The sequence below is a fragment of the Trachinotus anak genome, unplaced genomic scaffold, assembly GCF_046630095.1.
Source record: "Trachinotus anak isolate AG129_WGS33_773 ecotype Australia unplaced genomic scaffold, CSIRO_AGI_Tana_v1 ptg000032l, whole genome shotgun sequence".
Lineage (NCBI taxonomy): Eukaryota > Metazoa > Chordata > Actinopteri > Carangiformes > Carangidae > Trachinotus > Trachinotus anak.
In genome coordinates this window covers 15129615-15147804 of record NW_027273883.1, presented here as the reverse complement: position 1 = coordinate 15147804, position 18190 = coordinate 15129615, and the positions used below count along the sequence as shown (strand labels likewise).

The following is an 18190-nucleotide window of genomic DNA, read 5'->3' as shown; positions in this document are numbered from 1 at the left end:
GAGCAACACAGCAGTTATTAGAGTTGGAGAAAATCTCATTCGGGTAGATAAGAATGCTGATTTCCATCCAATTGATGATTCAGTGGCTGTAAATTGTACATCATAATGTCACTTGTTTACTGTAGCAGATATTACACCTGTCCTGTTTCTTCCAGTGTGTATTGATATCATAAAGTGCTACTCTAACAGTCTATTTACAAAAAAAAAAAAAAAAAGACCGTTCAAAAAGCAATAAGAGCGTAAAAAAAGCTTGTTCTGAATAATAAATACAACCTATATTTGTTCAGTCATTATCTCTTCTTTTCGTGGCTCTACAAAGTTTCCACTCATCACCTTTACTTTATATTGATTAAAAATATTTTTTTCAGTGTACTACTGTGCTGTATGATCGCAGCCTTACCTCTGGAGCTTCTGAAATAGTTTAATGTATCTGATATAAAGGAGACTTAAAAGCATATTAAACATTATGTGTACTCCTTCAGAACATCTGCCTAATACAGTCAAACTTTGATCTGAACATCTTGGTTTTCAATTAATCTCAACTAAATCACTTAAAAAAAATAACATTTTAGATAAGAAAACTGGCTCATTCAAAGTTAAAGGTTTTATTTGGTTCTTATTAAGTTAATCAGATGCTAACAGAGAGTGCAGACAGATAAAGGATGGGTAATCTAATGTGTTGCATTCTCATAGAAAGCTATCAGTGTCTTTGAATAGGTTTCGCCAACAGGCCCAGCTGAATGAATTACATTAGTCTGTTAGTATTCATCCTCTGCCATACAAAAGGTCAATGTCAAATGCACCTCATTTAAAAGTCAATAGCGACCATGCACATCATCTCCTGGGAATTCTGTCCGGGAACCCTCCAGACGGCATTGTGTATCATTCAGTTAGTAGAGGGCAGCCAGAGAGCTTTTTTAATCCTGACCTTCCAATAAAATATGCTCCTTATCCAGAATTACATGGTCTAAAATGGAGACATAAGCTCCCAACAAATCATGCCCAGACTGAACCATCTCAGGGGAGAGGTTCAACAGTGTCGCACACAGACACAACAGATTCAACACTTGCTAAACATGTATCTCCACTTCTTTATTTACTTTATCTTTAAATCTAAAACACACACACATTCACATGCACACACACTACAAAAAAAACCAAACTGGACATAATATTAGTAAGATTAAAAGAAAGATTAAAAGTGTATAATTGAGTCTGTTATATTAGTAATTATCACAAAACATGATAAAGAGGAAAATTATTGCAGCCCATGATTCAATACGCTGTGTTCACAATGTGAAAACACTTTTTTCAGAATACTGTTGGTAAATATTATAAAACACTTCAGGACTCACTGCCTGACACTCCCACCGTCTCACACAGACAGCAGCAGTGCCACTCCAGCTACTATCCACTTGGCAGGAGGTTGTTTGGTTCGGAGGTGGAGGGTCCAAACATACGTGGACCCACGCTGCTTAGTGCGGTACACTGGACATTCATAAGTACTCTTGACTTCTTGCTCCTCTGCAGGCACAGCTCTAACATACAGCACTGGCATGGCTGGGGTAAGATCTCTGAGAACCGCCTCGCAGATGACCCCAGACTGAGTGTCCCAGCGTGCTCCTAGACGGACACAGGACAGAGATTAGCATATGTTTCAAAAACTTATGTATGTTGATGGAACTTAATTGACTGCAGCAGACACTACTGAAGCAATGTTAAGGCTGATTAATTCTAACCTTCCATAAAGAGTCCGTGGATGTATGCCCCCTCCCGTGGTGGATGTCCAAAGTCGTCTTTTGCCTTTTTTGTTACATCCACGGTCAGAGTCATTTTATCCAGGGGCCACTGATTCTTGCGTGCGATGCTCTGCAGCACAGCTGGAAATAAAATAAATCGGTATGTTAATATTTCTGATGCACTTGTCATCTAAATCATCGTCCCGTTCACAGACTGGGTCCTCACCTGTGAGAAAGGACTGTGGGTTGAAGAGTCCTGAGAGCCAAACAACTGCAGGTAGAACAAAGTCTTGAGTCCAGCTGTCCAGCTCACGACAGCTACATATTAGATCACTAAACCTATAAAACAAAAAAAAAACATTGTTTGACGCCATTACACTGTGTCTGCAAGGGTCACCCTAATATTGGCTTTATGATTGAAGATGTTTTTTCTATTTAAAAACAGTTTTTGTTTTGCAGTGTCATGGAGAAACATGGTAAAGGGAAAAATGGAGAATAGGATGCGCTTTTATTTGAAAAGAGTATTTACCATAGTGCCAGAGTTTTAGTGGAGGGATAAGCCAGTCTGGCCCAGGAAGCTGGCACAGAATCATTGAACAGGGCAGACTGCAGAGTCTCCATACTGGCAGAGATGGTGAGTTCTCCCTGTGGACAGAGAAATCCTCTTTAATGACACAAGATCTTACTGTTGATAGAACAGGGTTATGTTAACAGTACATGTCAAAGTAGACTGTACCCTCAGACCAAGATCCAGCTCATTAAGGGACTTCCTTATTTCTGCAAGTAGGAGATTCATTTGTTCACACTCCTGGAAACACACTAAAATGTAGGGGCTTCGCTCTGTCGTCTTTGAGATTATCTCTGCCATGTTATACTCTTCAGGAAGCTTGTCAAGGATGTCTTCGATGACAGACTTGACCTGACAGATACAATAAACATGGTAAGGTTATCTATGTAGGTAGGTCATTGTATTCTCAGCTGCTTTTTTTCCAGTAATGGTTCTTTCTGCCTTCACACCTTCTCCTCTGTGCTCTGAGCTGCCCCCTTCCCTCTGGAGGAGTCCTGTGGCTGCAGTTCCAGCAGAGTCCTTAGGAGGTTGTCTGAGGTGACAGTGAGGCACTCGAGCTCAGCATTTGGATGTAGACCATACAGAGTTGGATTCTCAGATGGGAGATGCTCATCAATATAACTGTGGTAACCACTACAGTCCATGAATGGAGGAACCAGGAACCCAGGACACAGGAAGAGCTCTCCTTCAAACTAGGAGTTGAAAATTTAAGAATACAAAGATTAAAAAATACAGTACAGCACAATATCCAATGTACAGCAAAAATGGTGACAATAGAAATTTAACCTAAACCACCTGCATAAATCTTAGCACAGCTTAATGCAAGCAAAGCTTATCCTGTGTGTTGCTCAGTGTGGTGGACAGCTGTGCATGCAAAAGCCTTTTGTGGCACTTACAACAAGACACATTGATTGATGTCTGATTGTTCAAACTGCTTTTTGGGAGGAAGAGTGGTGGCATAGCCTGATAATAAAGGTAAATTGACAGAGGGCTAATCAGTGCTCAGTGGGAGTGAAACAGATTAATTCCAACTGAAACATCTATCATCTAAAAGTACCAAATAATCTGCTGAATTACCTTTAGTGGTGTGTCATGTGGCAGCTGGCAGCAAAATGTGGTGCAATGCACAGAGTGGTAACACTCACATACCTTGGTGAGGGCAATAAAATAAGTAGCAGCAAGGGCTTTAAATGCAATATTGCAGTTTAGGTTTACATCCCAAGAGGGCACCCTTTACCTTGACATCAACACTAAGAATCACAGAATTGAACGTGAGCCTACGTCAAGTTTGTATCCAAATGAATTGCATTCAATGAGTTGAATGAAATTAAAAAATGTTCAATTAAAAAACAAAATTATTAAGTGAAATCATTTACAATTTCTAGTGCAATGTTTTTTTTTAAACCAAACACACAAAAGATGAATAGATCCTTCTTAAATTGCAACAAGACTGACTCACCATTTTTGGATGCATGAATTCTTGTAGATACGTTTTACACAGTCTTCTGTCCCAGTCATCAGTGATGTGTCCTCCATACATGATTTCTCCAAAAAGAAAACACAAGTCCTCCCAAGGCACCTGCATGGACTAAAATATATTTACTTTGCAGACAAACACAACTTTGCAAAAATTACAGTACTGTTGCCTTTAAATAATTAAATGCACTATAAAGACTGAAAACAGAGGTTATTCAAAACAATTTAAATGGTTATTTAAATGATCTGAAATGATTTTTTTTTTGTACATGTTACAATGATATTTCAGGATCATCTCATCTCTTCTGCATTATTCCACTACTTCCAAACAAGCGGTATCTATCCATATGATCTGCTACCAAATGAGCTCTTTTAATAATGATAACTGTAGGGAAATGTAACAAAATTATGTTTCTTTACACACACACTGATCTAAGGTATGACAGAAGAGTCTTTTCCTCAGCGGGAGATTATGATCCGTGAGGGTGAAGGAGGAAGAAAAGAACCTGTGATTCATAACAAATTACAAAAGCTGGAGGTTCACAATCATTTGTACCTGTATTGTTTTGCAAATTGCTTCCTTCATCAGCTCTAATTGCAGTGATCACTTATGTAGCGTTGTGAACTGTCACATTGGCTGCATGTAATTACATTTAGGATAACGCTTCATTGCCCTCCTAATGAATTCTCTGTATACGCACATACAGGTTACTGTTTGGTTAACATAATGAAGGACATTCGTTTTTGGAGGGCAGAATACCTAGGAGACATAATTGGTTGTGACCAGAGTAATAGGAGTTCTAAGAGAAATACATTAGGAGTTGTGAGGGGTGCAGCACCCTAAGAATGGATTTTTTGTCTTCATGAAATAAAGCTAAATTATAGGTTGTGTTAAAAGAGAAGAAATGTAGAAAAAAATATGGGAATGAACATTTTTCACAAATAACAGTGGAACAAAAGATTTCAATAAGTAATTGGAGACACTGTACTGTAATTCAGCATCCCTGTCTGACAATAATGCCACTACAAACACCATTATCATTATAAATTTACACAGCTTAAGAAAGTAGTAGTACAAAACAAATTAAAAGTTAAAACTTATATCAATAAAAATATGAGTAAAATATAAAATGTTGAAAAAAATAGTGTTAAAAATACTTTGGCGTTGGCCTCTAAGTAGTTGTACAAGACATTTGCCGAGATGGTGAGGTCTCTGGTGCTGATGGGGTAGTTATGGTTCCACCCTTGGGAACCAAATTTGCGGCGCTCTGTAACACAAGCATGAAAGAAGCAGAGGGAGAAGAACATCGAGTTGAACTCCTGTTCTCTGGTACACATATCCAGAGTGTCCTGAAAAGAGAGAGAGTGCAAGAATAGATTATAGTGAATGCTATCAAATGTAATTCATTTTTAGAAATTAAATATAAATATAAATTCAACAGACTTGACTGAAATTGTTGAGGGCTGCATGCAGACTGGCATTCATGCCAGTGGGTGGCTCATTGGTGATTTTGATGGCATTCTCCAGTATGCCTCTGGGGATCACATGTTTCTCAGGGCTTGGTGCTGGTTCCCCAGTGATGAAAACCCTGTAGTTTGGGTGACTGTCCACCGCTGCTGTCTCCAGAAGAGCATCTAAAGAGGGCAGCCAGCAAGCCACGAGGTGTACGTTCTAAATATTAAAAAAAGTTAATGTTATAAGATGATGAAATAAATTAGTTAAAGTTTATGTATGTGTTTCGTATGAGGAAGATTCATTTCAAAAAACATCTCATGGTGTTCTGAATTAGTAAGAAAACCTGCAGTGACTCACTTGGCTCCCTTTAAAGGAGGCATTTATGGAGCTGATCTAACCAATTATGTTTTTATTGAACCAAATTGAGTTTATTTCCCCTGCTCAGAGGGTGAGATAATATCATTAGATGCATTACAGGCCGGCTGGAAGAGCAGCCTGAAATCACTACAGTAATCTAGACACTGAATAGTGAAATTCCCCACCTGGAGAATGACCCAGTGTCCAAGTTTAGAAGCATTCCTCAGAGCCCTTTCAGCTACCTCCTCCTGTCCTTGTCCCAGGGACACATTGTGTAAAGTGCCCTGGTCAATGGAAAATCCCAGCTTCAAACCTGCAAAGAAAGAATATTTTGAATATTTTTCCCCACCAAGTGATTGGGATGCATAAATAACAGACAACAAGCATAGTACCTAGTTTCTCTACATCTTTGAGTGGATCCACTCCAGGTGAGAGGATAAAGAACACCGGGGTTGAAGGGACACTTTCCTCATACAACTTGTCAAATTCCAGCCTGACAGCATCCACATATTTTTTTCCCATGCTCTCCTCCGCAAGGTTCCTGCCAGGAAACATTGTCAAAAAGCAGAGTGAACTGTACAGAATACTGTTCAATGCTTACAAAGACAAATATAATTTGATCATTTACTCACCTAAGTGTATAGGTCATCCTGTCAGGGCGAAGTGCTCGAAGGATAATGAGTTTCTGGAGGGAACTCTTGTTCTTCCAGTCCTGGGGCAGTCTTTCCTTTTCAGGACAACTGGATTCAACAATCTTCCTCCAGCGCTTTGGTGAGCTCTCCATGTCTCTGTCCAGTCCACTGAAATTCTCCATTGTAGAAATTGTCTATATCCAAATAACAGATATTGTAATACATCCCTTAGCAATGTAAAATGGTAAGTAGTGTTTAAATGTTAATAGTCTGTATGGTACCTTAATGGCTCCCCAAGTATATGGAGAGAGGAAGGGCACAGGACTAAGTTTGCTTGCTTCCACAGGAAAACGCAGTAGGAAGTCAAATTCATGAGCATCAATCAGGCCTTGTTTGAGCAGAATCTGAGGGGAAGGACCAAGAGCAGTTTGTAATGATCTGTATTGCATTGATCTCTTTTCAGTCATTTCCACAACAACTGAAGGCTAGAAGAAAACTCTGGCAAAGGGACAAGGTAAACTGCTACAGGCTGAAAAAGTGCCACATGAAGGACAGCCTTCAGAGCACCACAGTTTCTAGGATGAAAACAGTTGGCGCAATGACAGATAATTGCATTATGCCATCAGAACCAACCCCCTTGTCAGAACCAACTGTCTGAACAGCAGCTATGGAGCAAGGTGTGAGAGGTAATCAATAGCAGCGTATGGTCCTGCTGACTGCTTTTAATTGAAGTTAATGTGGGGGCAGAAAAGTACTTTGATTGATGAGGATGACAGGAGGCCCCACCTTTGAGGCGGCCCTGAGTCCCTCACCTGGAAGGCAATGTGTGACAAGAAGGTTAACTTGTCTCTCTCAAACAGGCCCTGGCTGGTGTACAGGAATACATAATAGGTGATGGCCTCAGTGAGGGTGTGCACTCTGGTCCTCACATCCTCGTCCCATTCTGCACGCTCCATCGCTTTGTTAAACACTGAGTTAAAGCTCTGGAACACAACCAGCAGGAGGATTAGTGCTATCATAAGGAATACATACATATAGCCATGACCCCAAGCACGGCACTGGACTGAGAACGAAACAAATGCTGACATTCTGCTAAAGAAACACACATTTAAGTTGATTTGTACAGATAGGGTTGTGCCTAACATCTTTATCACTAAGAGAATCAACAATCACAAACAGCACTGAAAAACAAAAAAAACAAAAACTGAATATTGCCCAAAGGAGGTTGAGTATTGTTTGAAATGATGCACAAAACAATGTTTGTCCCCTGAGAGTGCTTCAGGGGTAAAGGTTTCACCTTGAGAGAAAACTGGTACATGGGGTTAATCTTGCTGAGGTCAGTGATGATGAAGAAGAGGAGTGACGCTCTCTCAGCTGCTGGGCGGTATAGCTCTCGAGCCTCGTTGATCTTTGTCTCGTTCTCTCTGGCCTCCACCACCTGCGTGTTCCAATTGCGCAAAATGAGCTATTAGGCTCTCAGTCATGCTCCAAAACCCTCTCATTACACATATTCCCAACTACACATCATTTGCAGCTAATGCAATAAAATGAGGTGCTTGCTGTTGTGTGGCATTCAAAAACACTTGAGTGTTGAAAAACACATGCATTCGACCACAGTCTTAGAACTGAGGGGACTCTGCCGGTGTAATAACCTCACCTTGTACTGAATATGAGCAGCTGTGCTCTTGGTGTTCTCAAGTTGTTCCACCAGAGATATATCACCCAGAAAATTACCACAGGCTGCAGAGAGGCGACTCAACAGGTCATCCTCCAATCTCTTGAGCTCAATCTTGAAGTGGTTCTGTTGCGTGGTCAGCTTCATCTTGGGAAACATACATAAAACAATTCAGAATTATGGATTTTTCTTTATCCTAATATAGATTGTGGTCTTGCATTTAAAATCACAAAAATTTAAATGGTTTAGTGCAGATTTATCAGTCATAAAATGCTTAAGGGATCACCTTTAAGGCTTCCAGGTCGGGCCTTTCCTGGGACACTACCTGTCCCAGCAGCTGTTCTTCCAGGCCTGCTGGAGTCACTGTGAAGTTGATGAGGGTGGTCTGGGCCTGGAGCTCAGGAGGGAAATGGGGATTGGCCAACTTAGTGTGCATTATGAGTTTGAAGTTACTGTTGTATTCACACTCCTTGCCCCCAATTTGAATGTACCTGAAAAACAGAAGAGTACAATTTGAAAAAATTAGCCACAGCCAATATCGACTGACAGTAACTACTGTGTTGTTATATTTCTTAAGAAAAGTTAACTGTTGATAAATTTTATAAACGAAAGGTACACCTGTTGATTTTATGAGACTGTTACAGAATAGGAAGTGTGCTTTAAAACACATAGCAAAACTCAGCTTTGCAGATACTGTACAGAGCTATTTGACAATTGAAGCTTCAGATCTATTCGAGGAATGAACCCCAACTCAAGGTCAATTCACCAGCTTTTTCATGTCACACAGTCTTCATGTTAAAAGACAAAGCGAGAAATTCATTCTTTAGTAGAATGTAGTTTTGAGCTATTGTTTACAAAACAAACAGCTATAAACAAAATAATACTTATTGTTTTCTGCCTCACAAGAACAAAGAATCTGATTGCAAAACAGCGACAGAGTTAAATCTGCTCTAGCTGGTTTTGGCTTTCCATCATTAAGTTTTATTGCATTAACTTTCAAAGTGAGAAAATGAGGATGATTAGAAATATCACCAGTACTTTCCTCTAAAGGATGGTGCAGATGATTTCTAAAATTAAAAAAAGAATGATGATGATGATGATGATGATGATGATGATGATGAAAAATATTTGAATTGTGGCAAACCCTCTGTATCTTGAACCCTGTCTCTATGAACTTGAGCTTGTCCACCTCACACTTTCGTGCTTTGCAACTTCAACAGATGAACTTCACTCTGACTCCAAATGTCACTTATAGTGTAGACAAATAATCTTGAATAAAAATGAAATATTAACCACCACAGCAGCCAATATTTATCTGTTCCTGCATTTCAATTAAATTAGCACTGGCTTGACGAACCTGGTGGCTTTTCATTTTTCTCTAATTACCCCTTAGATGTCAGGCAAGGCCCCAATTTTACAGCACAGGTTCCTCATGGCCTGGGTCTGGTTCAACTCTATATCTTCACAAGCCAGAATTAATGTACTATTGATAGAACCATTACTCCACCAAATTAAAGTCCTTGCTGATGGATTGGCTTGTAGTCTTCCGTCAGCCATGAAAGGAATAATTAGTATTCATTACTTCACACTCTACAACATTCCAATTATTAATGAACTTCAGCTGTGGAGCCCTACCAGATCCATCATGGCTGCCCCAGAGGGTTGTATTAATCATCGACAGAAACAAGTGTGTGGGTCATCTACAAGGGATAAACTTATAATCAGATTTACTATGATGAATTGTTACATCTGGACAGGCAGGACTTCAGAAGAAGCTCAGAGAACATGGACCAAGATCCTCAGTAGTCATGGTTGCAGTAGTAGTACATGGATGAGTGCAAGAAAGGTGTAAACATTTTTGAGGGGAAAGTCAAAGCAGAAGATCAATATGTAGTATTTTCTATTTATTTTCTGTAGATTGTCCAGTTTAGAAAATTTCTGTTCGGGGTAACTGGTAACTCCACAAAGGAAGTGGATTTCATTGAGCAACAGTAGTCATGTTTAAAAATCAGGTTTGAAATCGGATAGATTTACCAAATACAAGTGCACTAGTTCAAGTTTGGAGGGTGTGTGTAAGTTGCTGAAAAGGATTTTAAGTCAAGTAGCATTCATGGTAATGCCCTATTTCTAATTTAATGACACAAAATAGTCAAACATGACCTCACTACTTGACATCATGTTATGATTACAGATTATCTTGATGCATTGAGTCATATCAGTGAGTGTAAAGTTTTCTATTATTCTTCTTCCAAATAAATAAATGCAGAAAAATGCCAGCAAATAACCTATCAGGGTTATGAAATTACTGAAGCTGAATTGAGTTTGCCATGATGATGGAGGACCTGTGAATTTAGTGTGCTACATGCCAGCTCTTTGTGGCAGACAGAATCTTATACATAACCATGACTGTCCTCAATTCAGCTTTTACACTGAGGCTCAGCTGTTCAATATTCATCACATCTAAAGAACATGAACATACAAATATACATCTATCACCCCTCTTGAGGGGCTAATCAATATGTTGGCCTCAGGGATTCAGAACACGTGCCACAAATTCATTTATAATCTAAAGAGTGGGCAATAATAATGCATTCAGTCATGTCTTACTGGTGTTTCAATGCTCACTGAGATTCAACCATCTGGCAAATTTGCTCCTATTGTCTCACACCACAGACACATTGGGTTGTGGGGATATCGACTTGTGTATCAACAGGGATATAAAAACCATACATTGATTTTAAAATGTTTTTGGTGTGCAGCAGCAAAACAAAGAATTTTCTATTGGTGAGGTGATATTGATATTGATGATTCTTGTCTGTATGTTTTTTCTTTTATCTTTCTAATCACAATAACGTAAATGCAATGTAACAATTTCACTACTAACCTTCCTCTTCTGATAGTGTGTCTGCCCAGTAGAGGCTCCAGGACTGGGTCTACCTGTTCTGGTAGATTCTCTATCAGAACTGTTTCACCACAACTAAGAGCTTGTTCAATCACATCTAGATACCTGCTGAATCAAAAGCAATGGAATTAAAAAAAAACAGAGCAAATGCATTTTGCCATGCACATTTCTGTGGTATATTGGCACTCCCTGGCATATTAAAACAGGACAGTGTGATTGCAAATAGATAGATAGCTCCTTCTCACCCCTTCTGTCTCAGCTGCACCACCCTCAGCTCTGACCCTAGCTGGTTTCGGATCCACTTGATGCCCTGCTGCTGTGGGTCAATGATGAGTGGCCAACGCTCACTGGTGGTCAGGATGGCAGCGTTCTCGGTGGACATCCTATCATTTGGCAGACCCTGGTTATGCCAGGCAGCCACAGTGGCATCATCTGTAAGCATGAGGATGGGATCCAAACCGTCTGTCAGGGGTGCAGAGACCTGGAACAGAAACCAAGGAATGATGTCACTCTAGTTGGAGCACCAGTGTCAGCTGAGACAGATGAGCTTCAGTGGATATTTGTAAAGAGAAAGATTTTACTCTCTAAACAACTGTAGTCTAAAACAGCAAAAAACTGATCATACCTTCTGAGACCGAAGGAAAGGGATCCATGAATTGTTAAGCAGCTCCACACGATACTGCCTGGTAAAATAACCCATGTAAGAGACGAATGCTGAAGTGAGGAGGACATCACCGCACAGGGTTTTCTGTTGCTTTTCATACTGAACAATTGCTTTGGACCATCGCTCCTTCTCTGACTGCAAGACACAAAGACCAAGCTTAATATAATTTAAAATAATATTAAATATATACAAAAAAAACTAAAACAAAACTGGTTTACAAGGATAATTCCTCTAAAGAATGTTTAAACCAAAAGACTAAAGACCAATCTACACCACTGTGAAATTTTCTTGCTGGGAAACTTCTCACTCCATTTATTTTACAAACTCAGAAAATGTAAGCACTAAAGCATACAACTGCAATTCCCTTAAAATAGCTTTAGAAGTTTGATTCACTTAGCATCAATTTAGCATTCATTTAAACCTTCAATACTATGACTGTGACAGCCCTACAACAATAAATCATGCATGGCATTTTCTTACAAGGGGATGTGGATCTAGAATATGTCACATAATAAATTCTCAGACAGTTAAAAATCACTATAATTTTACTCTAATGTATTATGGATTGCCTGTAATATCACTCAGTCCGGGCTGAGACACTGTTAATTTCCAACAGCTGTTGAGGCTTTGAGGTAAGTTAATGATTAAATATAGACGGCCTGATTTATTAGTCTGAACACTATTGCTTCCAGGTCAATGCCATAAAGACAAAACATTTATCTTGATATGCTTAAAAGCCAAGCTGTTCCATGCAAACTACATTTATTTTGTCGAATAAGAAAGTCGAACTTGGAAAATGGTCACTGAAATGGCAATCTTTTTTCTTATTAGCATCCATGAAGATAATAGATACTGTAGCCCAAAACGGCACACACAGCAACGCAAAAGACTTAAATATATGCAATACAAGACATTCATACATTCCATACAAGTGTACACCATGACACTTTGTAAAATAAAATCTTAAGAATTAATTATTATTACACCTCAGACAAACTAAGGCTTGTGCAAGGACTTTAGCACAGAAATACACACACACATAAACACACACACACAGTCTACTGCACTGACTGAGAGCAGTGTTAGTGTGGCATTCTTGCCATCTCTCTTCCTTTCTCGATTTGGAAACTGTTCAGCCAGCCAGTTGCCCAGATCAGCCATGCGTTTTCTGTGGTCCAGCCCTCTCTACCTGTCTCACAAGTCCATGATATGCTGCTGGGCCAGGCTGTAAAATCTCCCTTTGCCTGAGCTACTCATACAAATGTTAGGCTATGCTGCCAAGACATAACAACTTCTAGTCCAGATTATTGATGCAATTTGATTACCAGCACCTGTCCATGCATGCCTCCGGCAAATTGACAGTTTACTTTATGCCAGATCGGCCACAGTGACACCACCAAACTCTCTCTCTCCTTGTTTACCTCTAAGCCCTTGACTAGTCGGTTGGCCAGCTCTATGGTCTGGTTGGTACATGCCACCTCCTCCTGACAACTGATTTTCTCAGCTGTGGCCCTTTCAAACTGAGCTGTTAGGCTCTGGACACTGGCATCAAGATCCTGGGGAAACAAACCAAAAAAGAAGCCATGGAAATTAGACATGATTATGAAAATCTAGCTTTAAGACTAAGTGACTTAAGTAAGTATAATAATAACATTTCACTCACCGCCAATTTCTTTTGAACTGACAGCAGTTTGGCTGTTGCTGTTTCTAGTTCTGCATTAGCTTGTGATAATGCATGCCTCTTTGGAATGACCTCACAATAGATCTATAAACAAATTAGGCACACAATAAAAAAAAAATCTCCACAATGAAGACCAAACCTTCTTGCAAAAATGAAAGAAAATGTATTCACTATTATTGTAACTACAGCTGATCTGTAGGTGTTGCCTGACCTCATAGTATCTGACAATGTTTATAGTCCAGGCACAGAGACCAGCTGCAGCTGTAGATTTGGTCCGAACTAGATCAGGGTGAAACTCTGGGTTTCTCAGATACTCTTGTTTCACCACAGTCAAACAGGACTCAGGGATGTGCTCCTTGTCATATGACACCAGGGCCTGCAGGAAATCATCCACCTGACAGACATAAACACAAACACAGGGGATACATTTGTACCCATACTGGAAATCTGGGCACATACATTAGGTGCTGTTACAAAAAATACCATACTAATAAAAATTGAGTAAAGGAGAGTCCCACATAATAATGTTATAATTTGATCTCTTTCTCCATTAAACTCCATACAAATGAAATAATCTCTGTTATGTGAAATTTATGAGTAGCCATACTGGAAGATCATACTTCCAGACTCTGTGACTATGTAGTGATACTGAGAAACCACACTGGCCTAACTATGACTACATGACTACATTTAGATATGTAATTTATGTAAAATATAAAATTGCCTCTCTTTTTTTACCTGTTGACCACTCACACCAGCTGTTAAGGGCCACGGTGAAAATAAGCTTTTTAGCTTATACCGTCCTCAATCTTTTTTTAATTGTGTATATAAAGGGGCTACATCAGATGCATATGCATTTTAACCAAATTCAACCAACTAATACATTCAAAAACATAATATCTCTAAAATCCTAAAATACACTTTTGGAAAAGAAATAATTAAGCTCCATTTCATGCTAAATTTTAGCAGCTTTTAAAACCCAAATACTCCTTTTCTGGTCCCACTTGCATTAATAGTCGCTAGAGGTGGAGAAACAGGTCAACACACTTGCTCTACTAGTGAGTGAGCATATTCATAGAGCCATCCAGCTGTAATGTGAGCACTGGAGAGATGCTGGGCAGGGCCAGGGTCAAGGCCCACACACAAATTAGATTGGCATTAATCAGGCAGATGTGATTGACATTATGACAGCTTAACCTTGCCCATGAAGGCCCGCGCCGCCTTCCAGCTCCGATCCTTAGGCACTCGGCCGCGGGGGGCTAGCAGAACCATCACAGCTGCTGCTACATTGATCACTGCCACTGAAGGGTTTGGAAAGGCCTTCAGCTCTGTAAGATTCATCTAAAAAGTCATAAACATTACACAGCCTTTAGAACAACTATAGATTTGATGGAATTTTGCCTAGTTTGATAAAATGAAGCACCTTGTTGAGGGTGTCTAGTGCTGCTGTGGCAGCTGTCAGTGACGGTTCTGCTTTGGCGAGGTCATTTTCACAGTCCTTCTGTTTGACTGATACTTCTGCCTGGATCACAGCAACCTGTACAAAAGCAACCATAATGAATGAAATCACAAAAAGATTATGTCGTAAATTATGTGATATGGTTTGGTATGAGGGGTGCAAAACCAAAAAAGTGTATGGAAACCAATATTTGACAGGATATCTCACCTTTTGTGCCTCAACATCTGCAGCCTCTCGCTTGTTTCTAACCCTCTCAGTCTGCAGTCCAATCTTTGTAATTAGAGCTTCAATATTCTGGCTTTTAAAGGTCAATTCAGCTTCTTGGGATGCCAATTTGGCTTGTAGAACCTCAACCTAAAACAGAGAAAATGATTACATATACTTCAGTGTGTAATATACTTAACGTCATGTAAAAAACCCACACTTTAAATCAGAAGCTAATATTATTTCTAATTTTTCTACCTCAACCTTGTACCTTAAACCCTAACATTAGGCTAGCCCCTTCCAGTATATAATAAAGACGTTTACCTGAGCAGCAGTGGTTTGGAGTTTTTGAAGGCCGCTGTCAAGCCGGTTCATCTTGTGCTGCAGCTGAGCCCGGCTCTTCTCCAGAAGGTTTCTGTACAGAGTGATTTGCTGGAGAAAACTCTTGGGGGTGGTGTAATTGTACCTCTTCTCATTGCGCTGGTATTTTTCACTTGCCTGGTTGACACTGGTGTGAACGTAGGCCATGAAAAGACTGATGGATTCCTGGACGGCAGGCTGTAAAAATAAGCAGACAAGGGGGGGAGAGGGGAGAGCAAGGCGAGCTGGATTGAGTAGAGTTTAACATCCACAACCTGATGGGGACTGAAATATTATCTTCATAAATTTTGAATTCATCTACAAGTTTTGCCATCTTACTTGGCTGGCCCTGACTTACTCAATCTGAAATTTAGGTGCAGCTACCAGGAATGATTAGGCTTTGAAACCTCTATGAAAATAATGTGTTTAGACCACTGACATGCAGCTTGTAAGACATGCACACTGTTTACATTATCTCTGATACCCTCCAACTTTCTAAACACTGCCTTCAGTGTTGTACTACATTCCAACAAGGTATTCATCATATGGTGCTCAATGACACACAACCTCCATTAATCATGCATTTAGTGATCAATTAAAGCAAGAATAAATGAACAGAGAATACAAGGATCAAGCCTAAACATAATTCACAAAAAGCCATTGTTAATGATCATGGAGCCAGTGGGAAAAAAATCATTATTAATTAAGATCTGACATAATGCTTTTTGACAAAGCATGCTATGTTCAGTTGAGATGCGATAGAAGTTCTCATTGATTAGCCTTGTGTAACCTCTATTAGTGGGTTGTGCATTTCTAACTTTAAATAAATGATCATTTCATTTCTTGTATTCCTGCCTCTCATTAATGACTTTAGATATAAGGTCTTACATATTTATGTATTTCAACTTTTCAAAATATTTATATCATATTATATTTTTCAAGTCCTCCTCTGCATACCTCTTTATTACTACAGCCTTACTACTAGCACCATATTCAAATACTGCTCTATAATCATTACCTAACTCTACCTCCCTTCTCTAATAATATTAAGGCTGAAGTTGCCTTTACTACTCTTACTTAGCACTAACGCTCTAATAATGCCACATCATCTTAAGTACTACATCTAACAATAAACAAAACATTTTTTTCTGCACATGAACGTCCGCCATTGAACAGATGTCGACACGCACATAGTGGAAAGTAATAGTCTGGCACATGTTCACATATGTGATGACACTTCCTGGTTGTGACAGCTGTGCCTCCTTAGAGGGTCGTTATGTGCTTAATCACTCTTCTCTCATTAACATAAATGATCCTGGGTTGTGATCGTTCCACTGCTATGATGGAAAACAATGATATGCCTGCACTCACTGTGAGTCTCCAGGCATGTGTTCAGCAATTTGTCAGTACCTCAGCAGAGAACTAATGATGAGGGATCTATGGAAAAGTTAATCCAGCTGCACGGTAGTAATTAGAAGGTGTTCATTTAAGTCTAACTCAGTTTGGAATGTGGGGGTGCATGGCAAACATAGGGAAATGCTGCAAATCACACCTACAGATGCATCTCTGACAGCTAATACTGCTATTTGCAGTAATATCACACATGTGGTGAAAAGCAGGGAGCCAAAAAAATAATAATCTCATTTAGAATGTCTATTAGGATGAGGGAGATTGTGACATAAAGAAGTTAGGTTCAATGGCCTGACCTCAATGCCTTCAATCTCTTGGATGAACCTGTAGCTGACCGACTGCAGAGCGTCAGTGGTCCAAGGATGGAACCAGTTGATGGTGGTGCACTGGACAAGGGCCGGGAACCGGCGGGCCCTAACACGAAGGACATTGCTCACGGGAGACAAACACAGTACCACCTACAAATAAGGAAGCAGGGAGACAAAGAGTCACCTAGACACACACACAAAAACACACGTACAAAGGAACATCCCCATACTTGAACATGACAAGACATACAGCCAAGTGTACATAGGAAAATATACACAGATCACAGATATCACAGATGCATTCAAGAAGGGAACCCATAACTGGCAGCCCTCTGTGCGCCCATTTGCCATCACATTGGCATGTGGACAGGGAGCCACATTCCCAGTTGGCTGGAGCAGACGGTGACGCTACCAGAGGCCCTGGCGCAGAGATTAGCTGGACGGCATACGTGTGTACTGAGACAAGAATTTCCTTCCTTTTAACCCCCACAGTTTGTCTGGCTCTGTTAATTCAGCCTGTCAAACATATTTAATAATATAACACAGCAGTTGTGCTTTTAATTTTCCAGTTTAAAATGGCTAGAGTATGTGAAAGATTTGCTCATTATTTTCTTGTTGTGAATGTTGGCTGTGATGGCACATTCAAGTGCCATCAGAAATGTCATCCTTAGTGCAGCATTGTTTTTATAGAATTTCCAGCTGCTCATTTCTAATATCTTCTTTTCTAATGTTTGTCTTGGTGGAAAACATTGCAGCTATCATGTAAAAATCTCTATTTCCTCAATCTGTCTATTTTAGAATTAGAATTTTACCGCCCCTTGGTCTGATGAAACCATTTAAAGTCTTCTTTTTGACAGACTTGAACTGAGACATTTTAAGGCTCTCTCCTTGAGAATATTTCGAGAAGAAATAATGTGATCACCAAGTGGATAATGGGAGATAGAAGAGGGAACTTGAAAGACTAGACCTTGAGCTGTAGTCTGACTCGGTCAAAAAAGAATCTCCAGCAGTTCTCCCTGTTGTCCAGCAGTCCGAGGGCTCGGACCTCAGCTCTCACACCCAACATGATACCTTCAATCTCCTCCTCACTGAAGAGCTCAGGAATTTCTCCTGGAAGGAAAAGCACAGTCATAATCACAGAATGACAAGCTGCAGTTATCAATATTAACCATACAATGTTATTTCAGTTTAATACCTGATAAGGTACATTAATGAACTGAATCACACAATATGGTACTAATATACAATTCTACAACCACTGTTCTCTCAGTGCTGAAAAACAGTATGACTGTTCTGGAG

General features: G+C 39.8%; 1 protein-coding gene across 8 annotated transcripts in view; it reads right to left on the bottom strand.

The window, feature by feature from the left end:
• Positions 1–103: 103 nt before the first annotated feature.
• LOC139613020 (dynein axonemal heavy chain 11) overlaps positions 104–18190 on the bottom strand; it is a 38076-nt gene continuing 19989 nt past the window's right edge. For 2 of the 8 annotated variants that reach the window (XM_071469297.1, XM_071469298.1), the window contains 29 exons: positions 17859–18001; positions 16880–17041; positions 15138–15371; positions 14817–14963; positions 14574–14687; positions 14348–14491; positions 13362–13544; positions 13133–13234; positions 12891–13025; positions 11431–11604; positions 11051–11286; positions 10788–10910; positions 8190–8394; positions 7886–8050; positions 7526–7666; positions 7041–7211; positions 6510–6632; positions 6229–6422; positions 5989–6137; positions 5782–5909; positions 5228–5455; positions 4942–5133; positions 3767–3895; positions 2757–2999; positions 2476–2658; positions 2269–2384; positions 1966–2078; positions 1740–1880; positions 104–1623 (listed from right to left, as the gene is read on the bottom strand). In XM_071469297.1, the coding sequence (XP_071325398.1) occupies positions 1376–1623; positions 1740–1880; positions 1966–2078; positions 2269–2384; positions 2476–2658; positions 2757–2999; positions 3767–3895; positions 4942–5133; positions 5228–5455; positions 5782–5909; positions 5989–6137; positions 6229–6422; positions 6510–6632; positions 7041–7211; positions 7526–7666; positions 7886–8050; positions 8190–8394; positions 10788–10910; positions 11051–11286; positions 11431–11604; positions 12891–13025; positions 13133–13234; positions 13362–13544; positions 14348–14491; positions 14574–14687; positions 14817–14963; positions 15138–15371; positions 16880–17041; positions 17859–18001 (4766 nt within the window). In that variant the 3' untranslated portion in view covers positions 104–1375. Of the gene's footprint in view, positions 1624–1739; positions 1881–1965; positions 2079–2268; positions 2385–2475; positions 2659–2756; positions 3000–3766; positions 3896–4941; positions 5134–5227; positions 5456–5781; positions 5910–5988; positions 6138–6228; positions 6423–6509; positions 6633–7040; positions 7212–7525; positions 7667–7885; positions 8051–8189; positions 8395–10787; positions 10911–11050; positions 11287–11430; positions 11605–12890; positions 13026–13132; positions 13235–13361; positions 13545–14347; positions 14492–14573; positions 14688–14816; positions 14964–15137; positions 15372–16879; positions 17042–17858; positions 18002–18190 lie in introns of those variants that run through there. The other 6 variants (XM_071469295.1, XM_071469296.1, XM_071469299.1 and 3 more) reach the window with 5 other exon arrangements.